Consider the following 27,848-nt stretch of genomic DNA (forward strand, 5'->3'; position numbering starts at 1 on the left):
TGGGCAAATGAGAAGCGTTTGAGATTATTACTTGTTCGGTTTTGCGGTCTTATGCTTTTGAACAAGACATGTCAAACTAAATGTACCTCTTCCAGAGTATAATTAAATACTGATCTTATTGGTGGTAGAGTGTTATTTTGTGCATTTGCTTTTCTGTTTCTAAGGCAATATCTCGTAGGATTGAAATATAGTATAGACATTATCTCCTGAAATATTTTTAGAGAGAGAGGAAATTATTATAATAAACAGGTGAGTGAATCGACTTAATTGAATTGTGTAGTGTCTCGTGATTTTGTGTTCAATGTAATGTTTGCTTTCTGCAGGAAAAGAAGTGATGAGCTATGAGATGAAACTAGGTTGGGGGAAGGCTGTGCCTATTCCCCCGCACCCTATTTACATTCCTCCAGCAATGATGGAACTGACTTTGCCACCGCCTCCATCGGGACTGCCGTTTAATGCTCAACCGGACAAGAGGGACCGAAACAAGGTACTTGGGGCTGAATGTTCAACAGTTTTTTATTTGTTTTTTTTTATTTGTATATTGTCTCATGTGTTTTTAATTTATAACCTGCCGTTTCTTTTACAGCACGACTAATGAAATGATTTTTATATGTTTTGTCAGCACGCGTTACGGCTGGAAGATGTGATCATCTTGCAACTTCTTTTATTGGTGGTATAATTTAATTCGATCGTTATTCTTCTTGACCAGTCTCTAGTAAACCCGAAGTTGATCGCTGATGCAAGCTTATGAAATCTGACTCCCATATTAAGTTGTTTGTCGTAATCTCATTTATCGATGCTGAATAGAATCGTTATGAGTTTCACGAAATCATCTCTTAATGAGCAGTTACATTCCTAAAAAAAAAAAAAGTATCTTAATTCCTATGATTAGTGTGTGTCATTCTGTGATTTTCAGACTATTTTCTTACGTATTTCCCGTCTGTATATTCAGCTGCTAATTTGATTTGTAATTTCTTCAAAAATTACTCTGAAATACTTTCGGAGAAAATGTCTTAACAAGTTCCAGTACTTAGCTTCAAATAGAGGAAATATTGCATGTTCTTCTTTGTAATTATCCTGTTATAATTTAATATCGTATTTTCCCTTGCTTTTGGGAAAGTTGACCATTCGTTTTGTGAAGAACCAGATCATCTTTTATTATCTGTGCTATGTATTTATTCAGTTTCATAATAATATTTTCTTTGGAGTGACTTGGTATTCGGTATGGTGAAAATAGAAATTCATTCACAGTAATATATTTGTAAATAGAGGACCTAGAAAGGAAAGCCTATTTATATATCATCACAAACTATTGTTAAACCATTCCTCGATGACGGTCTCTTGAATTCATTCCCACAACCATCTATCCTGGGCATTTCTTTTCCACGTTACTCAGGAGTGCATGTTTTTATCACATTACCTTATTACAAGAATGTTTCTAAGGTCGCACCGTGTTTCTACATATTCAGTCAAAGATTCCACTGATTGTCGTTTCTTCTTACAATATGTCCATTTTCTAGTGCCGCTTCGCCTTCATATTTGTTAAATAGTTTCGGGGGTAACTTTGTATCTAAGTATCTTCATGTATTTGTGGGAATTCTTACTAGTGGCCTTTAATGAAATATGGCTAATTCTAATATTAACTGTTTCACTTGTTTCTTCAACTACGAACGTACTTTATTTCATATACCGTATTATTATTCCACATCAATACAGATTACTACTTAAACCAGAATAGTCATTGGCCAGGAACATTCAAGTCATTGTGTAAGAACCTACTGCATAATATAGAACGACGATATATCAATAGCTCGCTAACAATCAGTTTCTATTTCTTCCATAGAAATTATATTTCCAGTTTGCTGGATGTTTACAAGACAGTTGTCATACTTGATGTTTCGACTTCACTTCTGAACAATATTCAGTCACACGTGCCACTGCTGTTATTTTCTTGATCGCAATAAATCACACACACAATATATATATATATATATATATATATATATATATATATATATATATATCAGCTTTTCGTTTTGTAGTCTGCAAATGGTGAATGTGTGTTTTTGTGAAAATTCCATGTCTCTGATCCATATATAAAACAGCTTCAATACAGGATTGAAAATTTGTCACCTCAGACACAGATGCATATAAAAGCTTCTACGAATGTACGTATTATAAGTTGTGGATCCCAAAGATCCATCGTTGCAGAAACAAAAGAATGTCATCGGTTCTTTTCTTATGTTAAGACATTCCAATTTAGGGTCCAACCTCCTTTAAGATTCAATTTCATTTTCTACTTGGATTTTCTGGGATTATCCAAACGTGTCTTTATCAAAGACTTCTCAAATAGAATTCCGTTCATTCAACACATGTTTCCCTTGCAAAACACATTGGGCTTATTTTTGGCATCTTGAACGTATCCTAGAATGATATTTGGCGACTAGCTATTGGGAAGTTTCTTGTATACTTTCTTGCTTCTCGTTTCGTCAAAGCTTTGAAATGATTTTGATACTATCATTGAATGATATTTGGCGATTAGTTGTTGAGAAATTCTTGTCATTCAATTTCTTTAAAGTTTTAAAATAATGTTATCCTCGAATAATATCTGGCGACTAGCTGTTGGGAAGTTGTCTTATTACGCAATTTCTTGTCTTCACCGTTTCTTCAGAGCTTTGAAATGATCTCAGATTATGTGAAGGTTTCACAAACATCATCTTTAAATTAGAAACCCGAGATTAGTTTCGTGGTTTCATAAATCTCAATCTTTTCTGAATGTAGCAATAATTTTTTTCCAAGATAGGTTAGAGAACTACTAGAAACAAGACATTTGAAATGTAAATGACGTGCTTTTTCCTGTATTTTTTTTTTCAAATCATCGCGTATCGGCATAGTTGGTAGTATTGATGACATTATAAAAGTATGGCGTTTATAATACGAACCTTAAAATTGTGTTATGGAACTCGAAATAGTGTATCACTGAAAATTTCACTAGAGGATACATACAGTACACTGGTAGATAAACTGTTACCTGACTGTGGAGAATACGATTTCCGAGTGAGTGATGTGCATGGACTTTGTAAAAGCTGTGTAGGAGCAACAGTAGTCCAAGTTGATCATGTATTTGAAAGTAGTGGATAATTTTTTTCTCAATCATGGTTCTGGAAAAAAAAAATTGAAAGACTGAGGGATCATTTGAACCTGCAGAGAGTCCATAGAAAGGAAAATGGTCTTCGTAAATGGTAGATATTCAGGAGAACCATCGGGTCTTTCTTCTGCCTAAAAAAGGTAAGATTGTATAATGTCATCCGTATGGAAAACTAAAATTATTTTCAGTTCTGAAAAGATTAATTTAATATTTATGTGTGTATATATAGAATAAAGTATTTATGTTTTCGTATTTCGACACTATTTTTGATTTTGAATTAAAAAGTGCTGTGTTTCTGATTGTTTTCATCTGTAATATAAAACTTTACAATGTGTTTTTGTATTAGAAGAATAACAAATATTCGTAAGTCACACTTTTTTTTAAAAAAGTTCTATTTCTGTTAACTAGCGTAGTCCCTATATCGATTTCCAGTGAGGTTACAATGATCATCAGTCTAAAGAAAGAAACGTAGGACATATAGTTGAACTGGCAACGTCCACGATCCCAGCCCCCGCCAAGTGAACTTTGTGGTGGACAAACACCGTGTGCGTGGGTTTCCTCGGGTTCTCCCGTTTCCTCCCACTTTCTTCATTCCACCATTTCATTCATTACTCATCATCACCGTCTCCTTTAGCCTAACCGGCATAACCGAGGGACGTAAAACTCAAAGATTTCATTTCATTTTTTTGGCAACGTCCATTCCATAATGCCTTTTTAAAATTCAATTTTTGTCCTGTTATTAACATATTTTTTTACACACGCAATTTTAGTTGATACGCAGTAAATAGAAACGTTTAAGTTCTATAGAGAGGAGTGGGTAACAGTGAGACATTTTTTCTAGCAATGTCCTAAACACATATGAGAAGTAGGGCGAAGAACCTAGTGTTACCATAAATGCTGTTCCGACATCTGACGGTGGCTGTCCTTCCCCCCCGTACAAGCGAGAGACGTCAAGAACGTTGCCGTGAAGCGCGAGTGATTGGTGGATGAGCTGAAGACGTGTAAAGGTGTTAGTTGTAAGTGTTAAAGATGGAAGGAGGACGAATATGAAAATTGTGTGGCCATAATAGCGTTGCAGAATGTAGGCATATAACCGGGGGAAATTTTCAAAATCCTCGAGAAGCTGAGAATTAGTAAAAAAAAAAATCGTTACCGCACTATCCAATGCTTCGTTGAGACTGTAACTGTGAAAGATCGTCCGCAACAAGGAAGAGCACGAACACCGAAACTTGTGAAAGCAGTGGCAGTACGTGGCCAACGAAATCTAGTTAGGAAACAGTCAGTTATGGGGCGTTTACACTTAGTCGATTTGCGTTCGATTCAGTTGAATTGACGTCACTTTCAACTTAATAGACCGTGTAAACGGGACTTCAACTTAATCGCTTGTTGATCGAAGGCGACTAATCGACTGGCAACTGAATTGAAAGACGTTCTATTTTCTGTGGTTGAAATAATTGAACACATCCATCGATCTGATTCGGCCTAGTTGCTTCGATTTAGTGGCAAATGCAGCGAGTCGATTTAGTCGTGCGATTATAGTTCGTGAGCTAAAGATATCGAAAATGTCTATGTCTCGCACATTAAGCAATGACCTGGGACTCCATGCTTACAAACAACGCAAAGGACATCTGACAAATGAACTGAAGTGCCAGAGGCTCCTAAAAGCAAAGCGCTTACTTAAGCGTAACACACCAAATGAGCACCGTCGAATCTTCCTTTTCACTGATGAAAAGATTTTCAATGTTGAGGGGACTTTCAATACCCAAAATGGCAGAATATATGCCACGTCCTCTAGGGAAGCTAAGGATATAGAGGGACATCATTTTGCCTGTCAAGGTTTGGTGAGGTGTGAGCTATAAGAGCACAGCAGAGCTCCCATTTCTGTGAAAAGGAGGTCAAAACATTATCCAAAGTGTACCAGGAGACGGTGCTTAAGGGACTAGTAAAGAATCTCACCAACACCCTCTTCCATGAATAGAACTGGAGCTTCCATCAGGACTCAGCCCCAGCACACAACACATAGACAACCCAGCAATGGCTAGAGGCAAAATATTTTTTACTTTACCTACCAATTCTGTAGTAAAGAAATAGTCATCTGAGTGGTAGGCATTTGGAAACTGAATTGAAACTATTACTGGCATTTTGCACTAATATGAGCTGAGCAGTATCTCGGTTGATTTGTGGGTGTCTGTTAAGGGTCTTCACTACAGCGAAATTAAACTACCGCTAATTTTAGAGTTTTTCTGTAATATCTTCAAAACAAATAAAAATATTTGAAAAGCAGAAACGTAGTGCACTAGACAATACGATTTTGCATGTGATACATTTACTACAATTCACCTATCTGCTTTTGGTGTGCCGCTGTTTACAGAACCCGCAAAAGATGCTAAATCTATCGATAGTTGCAAATCGAAAGCAGATAGATGAGCTGTGATAACGGTATCACATGCAAAGTAATATTGTCTAGTGCACTACATCTTTCGAATATTTTTATTTGTTTTGAAGATATTACTAAAAAACTCCAAAATTAGCGGTAGTTTAATTTCGCCATAGTGAAGACCCTTAAGTTTTTGCCTTTGAAGCAGAGCAATCTGTTAATTTCATCAAGGCTTTAAAAAGTTACGCTTTGCACATTTTTGTTCTTTAAATACGAGGCGTGTCCGTAAAATAAGGTTTCCAAGTCGCTGGAACCGTGAAGAACGCTTTGACGCGAGATTGACAACACTGGCGTGTAGCGGCTCCCCCTTTTAACATCACCGCCAAACAGAACCCGCTGCGACCCTCATTTGGAGTGGGCAGCCATTCGCGATGGAGCTCCCTCTCGCTTCTCCCGCTAGGTGAGATTTGCGTGTAGTGATCCGATTTTTTTTTTTAATTGGCAAGGGCATTACCCCGACTAACATTCAATGTAAGTCAGGCGAAGTGTATGAGCCAAAGTGTGTGGACGTCAAAAACGTGCGAAAATGAGTGAGAAAGTTGAACGATGGACGTACTCGTCGTCATACTGCGCGTTCAAAAGCGGCCATCGATATAATGGCCCTGCGTAGCGTAGTCGCTAACGCTCTCGCCTTCGGTGCGAGTGGTCCCGGGTTCTATTCCCGGTGGGGGCACTCGGTCGAAAAAGTGTAAAACACTTTTTCAGCCCAGCCACCCTGAATGGGGTTTTCCTCATTTACACCAGGCAAATGCCGGGGTGGTATCTAACTTACAGGTCCCAGGCCGCTTCCTTCCTTCCTTCCCCAATCCTTTCTTCCTTCCCTTTCCCCGGATAGTGTGCTCGCCGAGGGATGTCATCCCTCAAACGTGACGGGCTAAACGGCCTTAGATGCTGAGAGCCTAGAAATTAAATCCTAAATCTTTTCCATCGATATAACACTTATTGCCTATAAACGTGTTTTCTATGTGACAAACAGATGGAGACTTTATGTTACGGACACGCCTCGTATTTCCGCTACTCCTTAGTCACCACATTCCTCACTGTTGAAGTGTGGTGTGGAAAATTGAACCCTCAAGGACTCAACTGACTCTTATAAAGATTCAATGTAGTATTTAGTGTATCCTGTTTCATGTGTCTCTCTGGTACACACACTTCTCTGTAGTCATCAGCAAAATTCTTATCCTTCACCAAAATCTTTAAATCGAAGTTTTCAATTTTAGACCTGTTTCGAGTAACTTTTTAGAGGATTTTGTCTTCTACGGAAAAGAAATTTGTACCTTTTTTTTTTTTTTTCGTTCCGAACTTAGAGTAACGCGGAAGATAGGGCAGTGTACACTTTCGCTATCTTGTTTGTATCGGATTAATTAATCACTAATATTCAAATCTTTTATCAGCATATTTAGCAGGTAAAAACTTCAAAATTTTCGACGAATTTTAATTAAAACAAAGCAAGCCTTCTTTGTTTTTTTTTAGTAAGTATTACGGATATTTGTTACTCTAGTCATGTTAAGAATGTATATTGATAAAATATCAGTCTACATTAACTTCAGTTGGACATACATCTCGCGAGTATTACTCATTCGAAAGACTTGTCTTTCGCAGATTTTTGGAGGTCTTGGTTTTAGGATCTGCATAGTGTGTGGTGATTTAGGTGTATATACTTGGAAGTTACACAACAATTATGAGACTACTTCGCACATACGATTGCTGCTGGAAAAGTTTCTGCAATCAATATGAAAAAAATACACATGAAATTCTGTGTATTGTTTTCCAAAGTATTTACCTTTAAAGTTGATACACTTTTGCATACGTTCAAACCAATTTTGAAACCATTTTTTTCCACTCCGAGGCTGCTATCTTGGAAATCATTGCTCTGAATGCATCAACAAATGCTTCACGAGAAACAAATAGCTCTTACTTTTCATGTGTAGGAACAGAAAAAAGTCAGCAGGTAATAGATCAGGTGAGTACGGACAATGAGTCATAATTCAACATTTGTACTAAACAAAAAATGAACAGCGTGGTGTGTTGAATGAGAACTGGCGTTGTCGTGGTGAAGAATGTTGCGACGATTTGCGTTTGTGTTACGCAGTTCATTGATGACTTACAGCTAACGAATCGTTGTATACTACTCAACTTTTATAGTCCTTTAATCTTCTAAAGCGATGGTTGTCATGTGTTCAGTGAGCCGAAGAAACAAGCCATCATTTGTATGGCAGCATGCTCGAAACAAACAACTTTTCTGATTTTCTACTCACTTTGAAACACCCAAACAGTGGGTTACTGTTTAGTTTCGGATCGTATACACGGATCTTAAGTTTCGACTAATTTGGTGTAACGATGTGTAGTACACCAAATTTGACTTAATTCAGTTGATTTTTTTAAAAACATTTCTTTACACCAATTGATACGAGGCTGTTTCTCAACTTCTGTCAAATTGTGTGAGATCCACAAAGTTTTCCGTACGTCAAGTGATCATACAAAATCCTATGTATTGCTTTCATGTCAATGTTCAAGGTTACCCGAATCTCACGGTATGTTATATGCCTGTCTCTTTTAATAATATTAGGCACAGGATGAACATTACTGGCAACAACAGACATGGATGGACGGTCTCACGAAATTCATCACAGAAATGTGGATCACGCTGGAATTTGAGAAACTAATTGTACACAGCCCTATTGGATGGTGCTTCATCCCCAGAAGCCAAATGAAGTTGCTTGATACATTATTTTGATGTCAAACTACATTTGAAATAAATAAATAAATAAAAATCAATGTCCGAAAGTGTTTACGAGAAATTTCAGTTTCTCACACAAAACTATTACTTCAGATAGCTGTGAAAAATAAACGGATCTGCTTAAACAAACTATCAAAGATAATTTAAATATAGAATGGTATATTCTTTCGAATTTTATTATAACGGAACACTAGCACCATTGTAAGTAGTAATTTGCAGAAACTTTTCCAGCATCCCTTGTATTTTCTCAAACTTGGCATTGAAAAGACCACAGATTGTGTTGCTCTCTTTATATAGAGGCGTGGTAGAAACATAAATTTTTACAGGTAAAAGTACTGGGAAAGGAAAATTAGAAAGAAAAAAATGATTGGAGATATGTTGAAGACAGGAGCGAGGCTAGTTGTCCTCGCAAAGTAAATATGGGCTCAGAAACACTGTTTCAGAGATATTGCCGTCTTTTATCATAGAAAGATAGTTTTAGGAGGAAATTGTGAAAATTCTATTAACACGTTCGCTGTTATATATATGCTTTTTGTGATACTATTTATTTCTGTCTTCATACCATGGACTATCTTACGCGTTTAGTTTATTTAAGTCCTTCATACCATGGACTACCTTACGTTTATTTCTGTTCTTCGTACCATAAACTGCTTTAATCGTTTAATCTGTCCTTCATACCATGGAATATCTTACGCGTTTAATTTATTTGTCCTTCATACCATGGACTGTCTTACACGTTTATTTCTGTCCTTCATACCATGGTCTACCTTACGCATTTATTTCTGTCGATCATACCATGGACTGTCTTATGCGTTTAATTTATTTCTTCATACCATGGACTGTCTTACGCGTTTACTTTATGTCTGTCCTTCATACTATGGACTACCCTACGCGTTTATTTTTACAGTTCATATCACACACTGCCGTTGTCCTTTATGTTTTCATACCGTAGTCTACCTTAGTTATTTATTTTTATCCTACATACCAAGGGTTACCTTAGTAGTTTAATTTATTTTTACTCTTCATACCATGGATTACCTTAAGTCACCTAATTTAGTTTTGCCCTTCTTATCATGAATTACCTCAGTTATTTGGTTTTACCCATCATCTTAGTTATTAAACATTTTTTTTTTTTTTTTCATACCGTGGACTCCGTCAGTCATTTCAATTTTTGCCTTCATACTCTGAAGACTTTAGTTGTTTAATTTATTTTTACCCATCGTACCGTGGACTATCTTATTTCCTTAATTTTTGTCCTACATATTATGGACTACCTTAATTGCTTAGTAGGAATTCTCTTATCTGCTCATGTGTTTTTCATTAATCAAAGCATAGTGAGTTGAAGAACTGAATGTAATACCTTAAAGTAATTGATACTACAAATTTTCATAATTATGTAATGTTGATCATTTATTTTTTGATGGGAAAACAATGTTTATTTTGTTGACTGAAGATATTAGACGGCACCGTAAAGAAACATAATCTGTTATATTCAAAAGCAATAATATCACGAATCTTACAGAGCTCTATAAAAATTTCTCCAATCCTAATTCTTATAAGTTGAGAAATCGTGCTTAGTGTTGGAGAAAGGCTTGTTTAGGAAATGTAGAAATTTATGGTACTTTGCAAGGATTTTTTTTTTTTAAATTTGTACACTGTGAGTAATTTCGTTGTAATATATGTATTTTCATTTAAAAAAAAAAAAAAAAAAAAAACTACTCTTTTGCATTTGAACATGTAGCAATTATCTGTACGCATCATACAGAGCATTTGTGGGGGCTGGAGAGAGAGTGCTGGCAATAGTGTGGTCATAAACACACTAGGACGTTGTTGTTCCCAGTACATACAATGAAAAGACCACACTCACATGTTGCTTGTGTAGTGTGTACACACAGACGAAGCAGCAGCTGTGAAGTATTGATGTGAAGTTAGACCGCCGTACAGCTTTGTTTTCTTAGCTGAAGCGGCATACATGGGTAAAACCTAAGATAGCCCTGGAAGAAACGCGAAGTGATGTCATGCGGGTCTCAGAAAGCCTGTGACAATGAAGCCTTGTCACATCGAACTATTGTTAGTTTGGCAGCAGCATTTCAGCAGGGACGTGAGAATGTAGATGATTCACCACGTGCAGTGGGGCTATTGTCGATGCACAGTGCGTACAGTTGATTTCAGTTCCTTTTGATGGTGGATCGGCGCTGAACGGAGAGGGAGTTAGGCGCACACTCAAGAGGAACGTACAGAACAGTATTGCATGCATTGCAACACGTGCTGGGATACTTTCACCTTATGGAACTAGCGCCACCCATAGTCTCCTCAGCGGAGCAGCAAGACCCCGGGAATCTGAAAGATGCTGATATTGCCGTATGATGTAGAGGGTGTCATACTCCACCATGCGGTTCTTCCTGGCTAGACGGTGAATACCACATACTGCCGCCAGTTTAAAACATCATCCTGGTTATGAAGAAAACGGCCACAAGTTCCAAGCACACCCATATTGTGGGCATAATGCCCATTGACACAATGGTGCTATTGTGGGTGACTTCATCCAGCTTTTCAACGTCCTTCAACATTATCTATAGTCCTCAGATATGAGTCTTTGTAATTTTAACCTCTTACCGCAACTGAATAACCACATAGAGGGCAGCGCTTTCTAACTGGAGACGCCATTCTGTATGTGATAGGCGCTTTGTCATTTACATCAGTAAAAAACACTGTTGTTCAGCGTCTTCGAGCAGTGTAGAGTGAATCATACAAATATTGCCAAAGGTTACATTGAAGAGATGTTAACGTTTGTATGCTCTGCAATAAAGGATTACGTTATACAGTAACCAGCTAGAAATGGGTGTTCTAAAAAGGTTTCTATGCATAGTGCGCTAATTAGGAAACGAAACTTTTTTGTGTTAATTTTGGCATGAAACTTTTCATAGTGGTGAATGTTAAGTGTTACAGTGGCTGGCTTGGCCGGTTGTCAGTAAGTGGTACGTCATGCGACCAATATACACTGGTGTTGCGGTACTTCGCCACAGTTTTAGCGATGGAACAAAAAGTGAATATCAAGTTCTGTGCGCGCTTAGGGAAATATCTAGTACAAACGTTCGAGTTGTTGAAAAATGTTTTGGGGGGAAATTGCCTGTTTTTGTTATCGAATGTATTTGAATTATCCGAAAAGTTTAGTGCTGGAAGTAAGTTCGTGGAAGATGATGAGTGCCCAGGTCCAATTATGTCTGTCAGAATAACTGAAGTCATTAACAAATGCAAATTTCAGAATAATATGAAACCTCGTGGGAGCGGATAAGACTAGTAAAGGAGGAGCACGAACTGGAAACAACACATCGCTATCAAGAATTCATAACTTGCTAAAACACAGTGAGTTTTTGACAAAAAAAAAAAAAAAAAAAAAAAAAAGCTCACCTTGCATATTTACCACTTATTTTCCTGTGATTACTTCTCTGCGCCACAAATTAAAAATAGTGTGAAATTTTGTTTTTGACGATGATTCCACTATCCAGAATACACTGACCAAGACCTTGAATACATTACATTCTAGAACTTCCAGAAGTCATTCCATGCCTGCATCATCCAGAATGCTATTACAAGGACTTTAAACACTATTATATTCCAGAATTTCCAGGACTTATGACTTAATAGATTAAGGAAAGCTGTATGTGGTCGAAGGTCGTTTCTACTTTGAATAAATCGAGGAATGTTTATTTCATTTGTTATTCGTGTTTTTTACAGACTGCCTCGTTTCCTAATTGCCGCACTGTCTCGTTTCCTAATTGCCGCACTATGAATTTCTGAAGTAGCTTAATGGAACAAAGGGTGGTATTGCGTAATGAATAAATATTACATGTTCAAATGTGAAATATTCCTATTCTTTTGAAACAAAGGGAGTCTACAATATCATAAAATTAATACGTGGTTTCATCGTTAATTTCAATATAATATCCTCTTTAACCTGTTTCGTTACCCCGCAGTTTTATTAACTTTACCTTAAAGCAATACAGAAATATGTTTTTTTTTTTTTCTTTTTTCAATTTTGCATTTTGTTTTTGTTGACATGTATCCTAAGAAATATGTTTTGACTGCTCATGGTTGGATGTACATTGTATATGTTGTATGAGAATAATTCACTCTGTTGTTGCTATAAATTTAGGTTCCGCCACCCGGGACTCCTTATCCTACAGACCCGGAGGAGAAGGAGGAGTTTGAAAAGGTAACTTAACTAATCTAAAGCTATCCTTCATTCTCATGTATATACATATACATACATATCATTGTGCTTAAAACAAACAAAAAAAGAAAAATTCATTACATATCCATTAATATATATATAAAATTTCTCACTCACACATGCATTAAAGCATAAAATATTTATTTTATCTTAAAAAAATACACTTTTTGCTGTATGTGAAGATATCCATTGAAATTCTCGTAATATTAATACCATTTACATCTTCTGTAATTCTCTTTTCTTGATTTTCCTCAATATTTTTTTTTTTTTTTATTGTAGTCTAAACACTGTTCTCTTTAGTTACATACTGTGGTGTACTTAAAGATGTTTTATAATTATGTATCATATATATTAATAATTGTTAAAGAGATAAATCATTCTTGATTGTTTCTAACATATTTTTGGTGTGTTTAAACAAATATATATGTATATTTATATATTTAGTTTTTTTTTTCAAAGGAAGCAATTTTAATAAGTGCTCTTAAATAAGAAGCATACTTTTGTATTTTTTTATTACTAATTAACGAAGTCATTATACTAATTAGTAATTATTGTTGCCCTTCTTGTATACTAGTAAAAACATCTTCCTTTTCTATATATATATATTTTGACTCTTTACTATATAAAAAGAAAGTTTTTATATATTGTGTATATTAAAGAAAACTGTAGTATGTAGAAGAGAAATGTGAAAGTATGTTGTTTTGATGGTTGGTGCTGCTTTCCTCGCAGATTTTATCCCAGGCAGTTGTGAAAGTGGTTATTCCAACCGAAAGGTAATGTAAACCACTGATTCTCTCTTGTTTCTGCCTGTGGGCATTATGGGTAAGTTTGTAAGTTTGATTTCACAGAACCCAAAAAATAAAGACGATTTCTTTTTCGTAGTAAACCAAGTTTTGCGATTGTTTCTGGACTTTCTGAAAGTAATGTGATTCGTAAGTGATTTATTTAGAGAAAGTTTGAGAGGTGAAAGTACTGCCTAAGTTAGAAAGAAAAAAGGAGTAAAATGAATTCAAAGCTACTTCGTTTTGTCTGTAGGTACATGAAATGAGCAGTATAACTGAGAGTAATGTGATATATTATAGTTCTTGCCGCACCAAAAATCTGTCATTAAGCAACAATGGATGAAGGAAAACGGAGCTACTGGCCACACTGCAAGTCAGTTACTTGCTCTTCTGTCCACGAGAGTTTGGAGTTAGCTTGGTTTCCTGTGAAATGGTTTTTCATTTGTTTTCCCCACTCCTCTGACCTCACGGCTCCACGGCTTACATATGGGGTATGCTGAAGGAAGCAATTTTCCGAACAGACAACTCCCTACCACTATACTGGAGTTTAGAGAGAAGATTCGGTCATTTGTTTTGTCGTTCCACCAACCCGTGTTCACTAACATGTTCATCGATTACATAACCGCTATGAAGGATGTGTGCGACGTAATGGTCAACATTTTGAACACATAATATACAGACGGGATTCCTTAAATTTATAATATATATTGATTAATATTTAGTTGACATCCATGTGACAACATTTTTTATTTCATTATGTTCCGAAACAAATAAATAAATTAATGTCAACGATGTGATTTCAGCTGTTTGTTTTGTCCATACTGTATTATAGTGTCGTATTGGTAGGTATGACTCGTTTTTACGATATATATCATATCCCACCGCTCAGTAATGTATTTTCCCGTGTTTTAGACTGCAATATCCATAGAACGAAGCAACCTCAGATTCATGGTAACTAAAACCCGTTTTTCTTGTATACCGGGCAGTACTTCCCTCGTACATTATTCTTCCGCGCACTATTTGTATTTTTTTTAATGTATTTTTAATAATACATACGAAGTTTCCTCCTTCTATCTCTTTTTATTACAAATATACTTATTGTTTTAAGTTGTCTAATATAGAGGAAGGAAACTTGATTTCTGGGTTCTGTAGAAATTCTGTGAGTTGTAGTGTGATTTCCCAACTTGTAGAAAACAGGAAAGTGGTCTTTAAAAAACAAAGAGAGAGAATCAGGGAGAAGCGCTTTTCTTCGGACGAAAGATGCTGAAGGATGCGGCCGTGCTTGCTGAATCCTAACAAGATGGGACGCCGAACAGGGAAGCAGGAATTAACAGTATTTGAGAGCTATAGTAATCTTATTTGTGACTGTTTTCGTTTCTCTTTAAGTAGTTAATGAACAACCCTTCAGAGAATTTTCGAACCTAAGAACAAAGTGTAATGTGTGAAATATTTAATCCTTTAAATTAATGGGAATTTTAGGCGAAAATATAATATTTTTGCTTAGACAAGTATAACTTGATCCATAATTGTAGTAGGATAATAATTTATACCTCATTCGATTCATCTGGGACCATGCTTCTGTATGCCGTATTGAAAGGTTATGTGTAACTCGAGATATTATGGCAGGGTAATGGTTTGTACCGCTTTGGATTCGTTAGAGATCATTCTTTGATGTTCCGTAACATTTACACTAATAACCGGGAGTCTGAGGGTCACAGTTTGTTCAAGAAATGGGGAAAAATCCCTTATTTTTTTTTAAAAAAAGGATTTTTTAAAAATGGCTGGCAACATTGCAATTATTTATTATTTGACAGCTTGGTAACACGGAAAATAAATGATCGAAAAATAGCGCCTAAAGTGTTTATCTGCCCAGCATTCCTTATTGTTGCAGCAGAGAACCTGACACTTGGTGCATCTTATTTTTTGTTACTAAAGAATGACCTTGACAATTGTGGCGTTCGTACTACAGTTCTGAAGAGTAGAGAGGGTGGGTAGGTTGAAGGGTGATAAACGTATTGTTGCTCCCCTTTGAAGTCAAAACAAGGAAGCTGTTGTACTACTTCTTTTCAGTTTCTTTTCTTTCGTGGTTTATTTTCTTTTCGCCTGTAAGACGTGATACATAAATGACTATTCGTGTTCCTAAACCCTTACTTCGAGAGATAAGGTTTTATAGGAGAAACGAATACGTGAAGCCCAGCACACTATGTCACGAACAAAATTTTATAAATATGAATATGAAAATTTATAAATATGAATCATCTTTTTAAAAATAGCACTAAAATCGGTATTTCTGATCAATTCGTGTACCTGGTAACACTGCACAGAAGCATGATATCGAATTACAAAAATAAGAACTATTTACACGTTGCCAGACACCTCGTTGCTGAGGGGAAAAAAAAACAACGAAACGTTTCTACGACAATCAGAACCGACAATAAATTCTAGGGTCCATGTCGTTAATTTGACGACAAATTAATTCTAAGTGTTAGGAGGTATATATTTTATTGCGTATATTATTCTATTTTGAATCACGGACTTCATCTTCCGAAATGCAGGCCAGTATCGTAAAAGAAAAAAATTCGTCTTTTGATAATGATAACTGGAGTCTGGTAATTAAAATCGTGAAAGTGAGACGCATTAGTACTTCTGTATTGAGTTCTCACTTCTGGATTGTCAATTGAGCATGTCCTTAACAAGCTTTGTGATAGGCAAACACACGTTTCTGCGTGGGTGTTCTCCGGATACTCTATTTTTTGATTTTTTGTTTTCGTTACCATACTTAATTCATAAGTAATTGCTTTTATCGTCTCTTCCTACCTACAAAATATGTTAAACGTTTTCTCATCGTAACTTGGAGATCCTAGATTCGATTTGTCTTATGAACTTGAGATATACAGAGACATTCTCTGGAATAATGTGAGTGAAGATATTACAACAGTAATAGTGAATGGGTGATATTCGTTACACTAATTACCAACTTTCCGTAAATCGCATTGGTGTAAGTTCTGTTATAATACAGAAAAAAAAAAAAAAAAACTAGAAACGTTATGGATATCTGCATGTTCTATAGAAAGAGTTAGAAACGCTATGGATATCTTTGTTATATACAGAAATAATATAGATACCTGTGTAATAGAGAGAAAGACCTTAAAAACATTATGCATATCTCTGAAGGATTGTTCGCTAGGATCTACATTCACAATATTTTTCCTCCCGCCTTAATGGGTATACTTAAAACTTATTTGAAGTGATTAAAGAAAGGGGAGAAACAGAAATTTAAATGCATGTTTAAAATCAGGACAAAATAAAACGAAAACCCTGTTAAAAGCAGAAGTGGCACTTTATAATGTTTTGTGCTTAAAGTCTTGAATATAGTTTATTAGTCTATTAGTAAGCTTGTCGCATTAGATTGTTGCAACCGAGATATGTGAGAATCGTTCAAACAAGGAGGCAGAGTGATTCACGAGACTCATGCTATGCTTATATATATGCACACTTGGTGTAAATCGCGTCATACCTCAAATTGGCTTATTCCGTGTTGGTACTTTAATGCTTGAAACTTGTTCTTTTTAAAGGTTAAAGGAGGATAGGTTTCTATTTACAAGCGATTACTATTGTGTGATATAGTACACATAGTTCTGTTTTTGACCTCGTGTTGTTGATTAAAACCTTATATTATATTGTAGGTTTCATTAGTATAGCATTGACCAATTATGCAGGATGGCCACTAATTCTGTGTATGATGTTTCAAAGATTGCGGTAAAGAAACTAGCAACATGACTTGAACATAAAGACATTACTCTCATACGTTTCCTTACAAGAATTTTAATGTCTGTTCTCCATGGCATGCTCCATCGATCCACCATCCAAATCGATACATACCTGGAGACGAAAGAGCAACGTTGTCACAAGCAACTTGCGAGGCCCGCACTGGTATCCTGGTATTCTGTGATAGCTTGCCGTAGTTCGGTCAAAATGCGTATGTGATGTTGATACACTTTGACTTTTAAACCCCTCCCCACCCATAAGAAACACAGAGGGGCCATTTTCTCCAAACCCGACTGTTATCCTCTACAAGTGTGGCTGATACTGGACTTAAACAGTTTGTTTACTTCATAGTACAGGGTGTCTACCGGTTACGAAAGTCACGAAATCAGAAAACGGTCATGAAAGTCACGAAATTTAGCTTTTGGATCACGATTTTTTTTTTTTTTTTTTTTTTTTTTTTTTTTTTTTTTAACTGTACAAATGTAAGTACAGATTGGAAAATTTCGTTCTATAAAACGTCAAAAATCACCACCAAAAATGTCTATTGTCGGCTTTAGACGCTACCAAATTGCAAGCAAAGTACGTTTCTATCGCATGGATGAAAATTCGGCCTAATTTGCACCCAAATTCGCTCTTGAAAATGTTAGGAAATTTTATGATTTCGTGAAGAAAAGGTCACGAAAAAGTCACGAAATTTCATTGTTAAATTTTAGTAGACACCTTGTAATAGTACTAAAGTGAATGATTGCGGTGTTACAGAGAGTTCGTCTGTTGTTCGTTGGTATAATTCCTGGCCATATAACGTCCCTCTCGTAACAGGGGCGTATCTCAAAAATTGTAAGAAGTTAATCAAAGAAGACCATCATTATAACCCCTTGTTGAGCTTTACAAGATAGTGTAAGTTACGTATCTCGGTGAAGTTCGTTGAGATACCGCTTCGTAAGTGATAGGCAACGTATGTCAGCAAGAACGCAACTGTTTCACGAAAATTTGTGCGTATTTTTTGACATGGCTTTTTGTCGGTTTATAATTGAAATACGCTCCTTTATCACGAGAGAGACAAGTTTGTAGACGGCATCGGGTTGGTGAGTTCTGTCGATGGTTTTCCACTATCTGCATCCCCCATTCGCTCTCATTTTTCTATTCACTTTTTATCTTTCTCCTTTAGCATACATAACCGAAGGACATTAATCTGTAAATTTAGTTTCGTAATTCCTTATTGATTGAGAGAATTAAGTAAGGCCTCTGCTAGTTCTTTTGAATGATTCTCACATTTTGTGTGAAACACTGTCCCCTTCGTAGAAAGATTTTTGAAAATCGTATCCAAAATGTTTCTGCTTTCAAAGAAATTTCTAGTTGTAAGAGTGCATACTATCGAAGTTCGTTGTCCCCCTAATAAAAATATTTGTAATTTTTATCTGCGTAGTTTAACTGTATTAAATAATTATTGTGTCAAATTAATTGTAGCTAACGTAAGTAAAATTATCCAAATGAGCAGTGTCGAAATTGTCTTAGTAAGTGAAGTTCGTATGAAACTAACGTGAAATGAAACACACATAAAAGACAGCAATAGAAAACACACACACAGACACACACACACACACACACAAAAAAAAAAGTCTGTGAGAGACTTCCACGAAAATAATCATCAATAAATACCGTATATTTTGAATCCAAAATGATGATTTTTTTTTTTTTTTTTTTTTTGCCACAATTCCCTGAACTGAATCACGACCTTGAATTACGCTCTTACTCTACCCAATTTCTCCCTTTTTTGTTTTAAGAAAATGGAGGGAGAGGTCAAGTTAAATTCGTAGTAGTCTTGGATACAAAAATACACTTTTTTCTCTCCACACTGTAAGTATGACGTATGACTCCTAAAAAATAAAATAAAATAATAAATAAACATACAATACGTATGAAAAGCTGTTGAATGAGCGTTAGGTGAGATGAAAATGTAGAAACCTGTTGAAAATTACAACAAAACCATCCAAAATAAAACGTAGAGTGCGCGTGGTCTCAAGCTTCGTTCCTGGAGGGTACTTAGTAGTGGTAGTTACTTCCGTCTCATATATTTTTGTGCTGGTAAGGGACGTTACCAACGAGGACGAAATTTTAAATATTGAACTAAAAATAGCTGAAGCTGTAGCCAGCATCAATATATTCCCATTCGTTTCTGATGTAAAACTTGTTCTGCGCACTAGTTCTGTCCATTCATGTTATGCTGTATGTTCATATGCCACGCCAATCTGTAAATAATTTAGATACGGCTACCAGTCTTCAGATTGAAAGAAAAAAAATCGTCCTAAAAGACATCCAAGCCTATGACTGGATATTGAATGATTTATTTGACAAACGTAAAAAGCCACACTCGTCTTCTCTGGTCAGGTGTTGCGTTTATATATCACATCCATCCTCTCCGGCCAGGTGTTGCGTTTATATACTACATCATCCTCTTCGGCCAGGGGTCTCGTTTATATACCACACCCATCCTCCGATCAATTGTTGCGTTTATCACACCAATCCTCTCTGGCCAGGTTTTGCGTTTATATACCACACTTATCCTCCGGGCAATTGTTGCATTTATCACGCATCCTCTCTAGCCAAGTATTGCATTTATATACTACACTCATCCTCTCCGGCCAGATGTTGCATTTATATACCAAACTCATCCTTCGTCCAGGTGTTGCGTTTCTATACCATAACCCATCCTCCGGCCAGGTGTTGCGTTTATATACCATAACCCATTCTCCGATCAAGTGTTGCGTTTATTTACCACACCCATCTCCCGATCAGGTGTTGCGTTTATATACCACACCCATCCTCTGCGGCCAGGTTTTGCGTTTATATATCACATACATCCTCTTTGGCCAGGTGTTGCGTTTATATACTACACTCATCCTCTTCGGTCAGGTGTTGCGTTTATATACCACACCCATCTTCCGGTCAATTGTTGCGTTTATCACACCCATCCTCTGGCCAGGTGTTGCGTTTATATACCACACTCATCGTCAACAGAATGATCGGCTATATGTCTATATGACAGTTCTGTTTGTAAAAGGTTAAAATCGCAATGAAATTTGACAGGGTCTATTTTCCTTCGTATGTAAGATAAAATGTGCGTTTGAAAATATCTGCTGGAAATATGCTGATCTTGGGGATATTAACGGAGAAATTTGTGGAGTTTAATTTTGGAGTTATGAATACAAGATACGACGTTGCAAACAAAATTAGCTTCATCTTTCACCTGCGCCACGAACCATTTACGAAACAAATCTTCTGTCTGGGTCGTCCTCATTCAGTATATGTAACAACTGTGGAATGAAGCTGTGTTGAAGGCATTGAAAAGAACCTTCCTGTGGTTCAAATCCATATAATAGGTTTTCGTTGTTGAAACTTTTCTGTCAGCTGTAACACAATTACCACTCGTACGAAAGAACCCTCGTCTGTTAGCTCGAATCCGTTCTCTGTGTGTTTCTTTAACCGAGTAAGCATACTTTTAACGGCTACGTTCTCGCATTGCAAGCAGGAGATTCCAGGAGCTGCTTTCGTGTGTTTCATTGTAACCATATACTTTTGTTCGGTCTTTTTAAAAAAATGAGTAAGTAACAAAATACTTGTACCTAACCTCTAAAATCAGTATTTTAAATACAGCCACTCCAAATATTAGTATTAGAATAAGTGATAAATTCATGTTCTCGTCCTGCATCGAACATAGAGTAGACTTTATGATAGTACTGGGGTTAATACAGCGTTATATATTAACATTTTATAGTTAACGGTAATAATTTCTTTAAAGTGAGAAAAACAATACATACTGCTACTTTTAGTTGTAAACATTACACATGTCACAGGTGTTAAGAAGTAATGGTAAACTTACTGAACTAAATTCATTACAGTTGTAGCTTATATATAGTAAATAGTATCTTTAGAATTTAAAATATTAAATAAGTTTTTCCGACATTTATGCATGTGTATGTTGTTAACGAAAAATCAAAATTCGCTTTTTTTTTTTTTTTTTTAATTTTACTTATATACGTTAACGAAATATTTAAAATCTATATTTGTGTTTGCTGGTATTGTGTACTGTATACAGCCCTTTCTTCCCTGCTTTTGACAATGAAAATGAGAGAAAATAAAGTTACATGACTTGAAAGAGAGAAAAAAATTTATTGGACAGAAAAAATATTAGAAACAAATAAATGAATGAAAGTATGCAGGAAAGTCAGGCCAAACCATCAGCACAACTAAGATAAAATTCCTAGAAAGATAATGTGCACCATTACTAGAAGGTTGGAGAAATCAACAAAACTTGGTGCATCTGTGCATGATTGAAGACATAAGTTATGAAAGAAAAGAAAGAAAAAAAGTTAAGAACATAAATAGCCAGGGAAGGAAGGGAGAAGGTATTCGATGATCTGCTTGCCTTTCAGGAATCTTCTTTGCCTAATTCACCGCATGATAGAGTTCGTAGTCCGGGAAGGACCTATGTTTGAAGCAATGATTATGAATAGGGAGCTTAACAATCCTATGTTCAGGTAAGTGTCTTCTCAAAATCTTCTTCGTTGTGTTTTATTTCTATCTTGTACAGTCATGTGTAAAAGTGCTTTGGCCGCTCAACCTATGTTCTTAGTATCTTTCTTATGAATGCACCTTTGCACCTTACTTTGAGTTCACCTTTCTCTGCGTTGAATATTTCAGTCTACCCATTCCGAAGGTATTTACTCAAGTAATTTTGTCAAGACAAAGCACTTTTCAATGCGACTGTACAGTTCCTTGCAAGAGTAATTTCGATACGTTACTCATTTTTTCTTCTCTGATTACTTTCTTTATTGTACACGATGTTTTCATAATAGTTTTGTTAATTTTAAGAGATTAATTGTGTAAAGAATAAGTAACAATAGAAAAAATCGTAAGTAAATGCTTATTATTTTAGAGCTTCAAGCTGCTGAATTCTATAAATGACGTTGGTGGAAACATTTAAGAGCCCTCATATAGATCGAAATGAGCACAATGTGTGTTTGTAGAGAGTACACTGCTCTTACAAGTTACATTGGCGAAGTGTCCCCTCGGGATTTGTGTAAAATTGATTCAAATGCGAAGTTCTCCGCGGCCCAGTGTGTATTGTACTAATTTTAGCGGCCCATTCCGGTAATTTGCATGTTTATGGGCGTTCATATATCCGGAATTCAATCATACACTACTATAATGCTCGGACACAAAATTGCTTTTAGTTTCTTTAGATGTAACTGGACATGAATGTGGTCATATGCAAAACGAACTGAATCAAGTACTGCTTCTCTGATACATGTTACCCACCCCAGCCGCCATCTTGGATTCAGCTTTCGGTTTTTCAAATGGGGATAGGTGCAAGTGATACATCAAATCATGCACAATTTTCTCGGAAATTCATTGGTGTAATGAATTGTACCGTTTGGAGGGTACTGCATGTTAAATCCCTGCACTTCGCGAATAGACATTGCAGAGTAATATCAGTTACGCTTGCGGTTTTGACAAATTTCTAACTGAAAAAAATACTGTAAGTATAAACAAACTCTTTACAATATTGGTGTTACAATCTTATTCCATTTCTGTGAGTGATTATTAGTTCCATGTTATACTATAAGAAGGAAGTATTGTATTATGATCAAAATGCCTAATGTAAATCCATACACTACCAGATTGGGATGAAGACCTACCATTTTCTTATTGACGTCTGTATATCTGTATGTATGTACGTTCAGAGAATATTTCGTCAACGATAAATCACGTAAAATATTACATATACACACGGGGCCCTGCACCACTTCGTATTTGGTTCAATATCCGTGAAGTGCCTGCAATTTAACATGCAATACCTTGTAAACGGTACAAGCTACGGCAAAACTCACTACACCTATGAATTTCCGAGAATATTGAACGTGAATTTGATGTATCACTTGCTCCTATTCCCATTTGAAAAAAACCGGAAGTTGAATCCAATATGGCGGATCCAAGATGGCGGCTGGAATAGGTAGCATGTGTCAGAGTAGCAGTACATGATCCACTTTGTTTTGCATATACCCACAGTCATGTCCAATTACATCTGAAGAAACTAAAAGCAATTTTGTGTCCGAGCGTTATAGTAATGTATGATTGAATTCCGAATATATGAAGGCCCCTAAATATGCAAATTACCGGTATGGGTCGCTAAAATTAGTACAATACACATTAGGCCGCGGAGAACTTCGCATTTTAATAAATTTCGCGAATGTACCTTGTTAGTTTAGAGAACACAGCACACAGGCTATCATAGAGGAGAGGTTGATCTAACCTTCGTTTCAGATACGATAATAGTAGATCAAAACAAACTCACCTTTTACTCACCTCTGATCCTGAATTTACGTATGTCTTCCATTCTTATTTATTTTCTGAAATTGTATAGGCACTTGTTCTTGAATACTCTATTCGTAATTACGTTATAGTGAAATCCCATGGCGCTGTTCAGAGAATGTATATACCGGTATATATATATATATATAATATTAGCACATTTTGTTAAAAGTAACATAAATCGAAACAGAGTGACAGGATAGTCTGTTTATGACTGTTTATTCCAAGACTCATACTGTGAGTACTAATTATTTCCAGCCTACATTAATCCTGTACACTAGTTTCCGAGATGGTTTAATGTTTCCCGATCAGACTTCGTAAGTCTTGGGGACAGTTATCGCTAATCATTTAGTAGTTTCTCAAGTCGCCGACTGTTTCGGGACATACGTTATATTATTATTGTTCTTTGTTACTGCAACGAAATCTGAAGCTTATAATATGCTTGTGTAGAATGACCGATAAGAAGAAAAAAAGTTTCAGCCGTATAGTTTCATGAGCTATTTCTTTGATGAGAAAGTGATATTATCAGCCTAGATAGTATTGACTAATTATCGAGAATATCTATCAATTTCACAGTTGAGCTCCGTCTACATGCCAATTTCAGCTTTTGTTTTGCAATCTACTTAAGCCGTAACACGTTTGTTAGGTAATCTTGTCCTCAACGGATCCTTAATTGTGAAATAATTAGTTTTGGTAGATAAAGACTCCATCATAATAAAAATGATCACACATAGAAAGAAATGTAAGCAAACGGCTTGTACTCACCACAAGAAACAAAATATTCTTGTAGGTCCAAGTAGCACTTTTGGAAGATCGTTCTTTCATCCTCAGCTTAGATCCAATTCGAAGAGGATTTAAGGGAGCCGCACTGGCTCAGTGGTGGACAAACGCCATGTGCTTCGGCGTGGGAAACCCGAATTCGATTTCCGGTCGGAGTTTATATGGTTCGGATTCTACGTTAATTACTAGGTCCCGTCTCATATAGCCTCGCTGCTGAAAGGGACGTTAAAATCAACTCAAACGATGTGTGTGTGAGTTTTTTCGGGGTTCTCCCGTTTCGTCCCACTTTCTTCATTCCACTAATTCATTCATTTCTCTTCTTCACCGTCTCCTTTAGCCTAGCCAGCATAACCGTGGGACGTAAAACTTAAAGATTTCATTTCGAAGATTTAAAACATGGTGGAGTTATGGATAGGTATAAAAAAAAATGGTTAAAATTGTTAAATGAACGCATGCAAACGGTCACTCACGAATAGGATCTTAGCTGAAGATGGAAGAAGAATGTTTCGAAGGCCCTACTTTGACTGATTTTTTTTTTTTTTTTGTAAGAATGTTTTTTTTTCTGGTGAGTAAATGTTTTTTTTTTTTTTTCTGGTGAGTACTAGCCTTTTGCTTACATTTCTTTCTAACCGTTATTATCATTCGCAATACTGTGATATGATCATACCTGTTGCCTTTAAGTATATCTATCTCATCATCTATATTATTTTTTTATTTTTATTATTATTATTTTGGGTTAGAATTTAATATGTAGAAGGGTGTCACAGCTTAAGAACAGACTCCTGTAAATGTAGAACTGCAACTTGTTGCTCGGCAGGAGACGTGCTAGCAGTTGTATCCCCTATATAGAAATCCTTACCATTTCCCACCAACGTTGCAGAAATGCATCACAATAATAAACAGTCAATTGCGTTACGGGTAACAATGCGGATTCTGTAAAATCTGACATAATTGAAGAATGAGAGTACAGAAGGTAAATTTGTTATGGAAACCATGATAGAGCGCGTACCTCTGGTGCTTGAGGTCTCTGGTTCGATCCCCGGTGTAGTAAGTTTGTGGTGGAGAATATCGTGTCCGTGGGTTTTTTTCGGGGTACTCCCGTTTCCTCCCACTTTTCATTCCACCAATTCTTCTATCATCATTCACTTGTTTTAATCATAGTCTCCCTTAGTGTAACGGGCATAATCGTGGGACGTTAAACTCAGAGATTTCCTTTCATTTTTGTTATGGGAACCGAAATGGTTATCGTAATAGTGTGTTTATATATTGTGATAAGTATCGTTCAATTGAATGCAGATGTAATGATCGTTGTATAGATTTTACTGTAATGTCCAATGGCAGATATAACGATTAATTAATTTTTCGAATAAAAAATGTCGACACATCGGGCAGATATAACGATCTTATTTTAGACTGTGCTATCGCTTATATTCAGGAATGAAATTGATGAGGCTCTGTAGTGGTTTACGTTCGTTTTATAGCTACGTCGCATAAGGCATCTTGTAGGGAACAGTGAAACCAAAGTTTGGTAAATATGTAGGATCCTGTAGGAAAATGATAACAATTGTATGGTATTACTACTTTTTTTTTTCTAATCATAACATTAAGAAAAACAGGCAACAATTTTGCTTGACCTGTCAAGCACATTCTGTAACTGTTTCTTACATGTCGTAAAATGTGTGAAGCAAAAACACCACGTAAAAGCCACTTATGCCGTTACCAGCGAGCTTATAAAATTCTACTCAACTGCATTTGTGTGTGTAGGGGCCGCGGTGGCTCAGTGGTAGAGCGTTCACCTCTGGTGCTTGGGGTCCCGGGTTCGATCCCAGCCCCCGCCAAGTGAACTTTGTGGTGGACAAACACCGTGTGTGTGGGTTTTCTCGGGGTTCTCCCGTTTCCTCCCACATTCTTCATGCCACCATTTCATTCATCACTCATCATCACCGTCTCCTTTAGCCTCACCGGCATAATCGTGGGACGCAAAACTCAAAGATTTCCTTTCATTTTTTGCATTTGTCTGCACAGTCAAGAATATTTTTTAAAGTAACTCCAGTTCAAAGTAACTCCAGTTTAAAGTAACTCCATTTAAAAAAGTAATTTTAATGGTAATTACTTTTTTAAGAGGGGGATTAAGGGTCACTTCTATTGATTGGGGTTGAGATTGGTCAAGGGTAAGTATATAAAAAGCTCCGTTCTGCTGTGCTTAGCATTACTCGTACAGTTAAAAAAAGAAGGAAGAGTATGGTAGTAGTATTAACCTACCAACCTTTGTGCTACAAGGTTGTGGTATCTAGTGAATTGATGCCACATACTAACTAAAACTGTACTTACTGCAAACATATGTGTCACTATGAATGTTTCGGCAAAGAGGTATTGCCTTCTTTAGCACAAATGTTTTTAGGAAACTAACGTTGTTAGATGATAGTTTTTTGAAAGGATTCGTGTTGAGAAAGGTAGTAACTCTTTGCCGCAACGTTCATGGTGAGATGCGTAATCTGAATGATTTTGGTAAATACACCTGTAATTAATATTTAATATGAATCCTATCAAATTATTAGACAGTTGTATTATATACTCTTGACAATTCGACGTTCAAGTTTATAGTTTTATTTGAGGAATTATTGGTTAGAAAAATTACTTTTTCTTAATTCATTGTTATTTCATTTATTAGTGGATTGACTGTATGTTTAATGGGGACGTCAGCATGGAAGATATTTGTCCCCGTCACACAAAGTATTTCCATTTGAGTTCTCTTTATTGGAAACTAAGAAATTTTTATGTTGGATTTCAAATTCCACAAAATTAATTCAGTTAACTATATTCTTGAGAACATTTCACTACTTGTGCGAACGATTTCAGATTCAGTTCTCAAGCTTGTAACTTCGTGGTATACTGTTTCTTCTTCTTCTTTTTTTGGGTCATTAATGAGTGGAAATCTCACTTGCTTTGCCATCAATTCTTTTTTACTAATTAAATTACAAATTAACATCCTTTTGTAAGTTTATAGCCTTACCGTAGGTGTTACACTTGTCTAATATGATGTAGGAACAACTTAAGTAAAGATGAAAAACAACTTCAGTGCTATACATCCAAAAAGAGTATTTTTTATATTTTTATTTTTGTTTATTTTATTTATTTATTTATTTATTTTCTTTCGAGAGAGTACCCTTTATGACAATGACCTGACGAAGAATATTTTATGCAGCGTGTGGGATTTGAATCACTGGTATAACTAGATTGCCAGATATGCACGATACAACTCTTCAATGGAAAAATTGATGGGCTAGATGCAAGAAAGATCTCAGAGCATGTATATCAGAGAGGAATAGTATCAGGACGAAGTAGCAGAAGATCAAAATAATATAAGATTCTGTCTACAGTTGTTCGAAATGACCTAAACAAGAGAAGGAAAAGAATTAAAAAAGATATTTAGACGAGTAGCTGTTGTTTATTGAGTTAACAGCTCAAATATGTGTCGTAGTTGCGGGCTGTGGTGGTTCAAGTGCCTACCTCTGGCGCATAGAATCCATGGTTCGATTCCAGCTGCCATCAAGTGCATTTTGTGGGAACAAACAAACACTGTATGC

General features: G+C 36.1%; 1 protein-coding gene across 1 annotated transcript in view; it reads left to right on the top strand.

The window, feature by feature from the left end:
• LOC145684375 (U2 snRNP-associated SURP motif-containing protein) overlaps window positions 1–27,848 on the top strand; it is a 108,766-nt gene that overhangs the window by 43,487 nt on the left and 37,431 nt on the right. Inside the window, exons 8-11 of the mRNA XM_081756621.1 lie at window positions 324–487; window positions 12,482–12,541; window positions 13,289–13,332; window positions 21,543–21,647. Coding sequence (XP_081612747.1) covers window positions 324–487; window positions 12,482–12,541; window positions 13,289–13,332; window positions 21,543–21,647 — 373 coding nt within the window. The remainder of the gene's footprint in view (window positions 1–323; window positions 488–12,481; window positions 12,542–13,288; window positions 13,333–21,542; window positions 21,648–27,848) is intronic.

Source organism: Thermobia domestica, chromosome 4 (genome assembly GCF_964235325.1).
Source record: "Thermobia domestica chromosome 4, izTheDome1.hap1.1, whole genome shotgun sequence".
NCBI lineage: Eukaryota > Metazoa > Arthropoda > Insecta > Zygentoma > Lepismatidae > Thermobia > Thermobia domestica.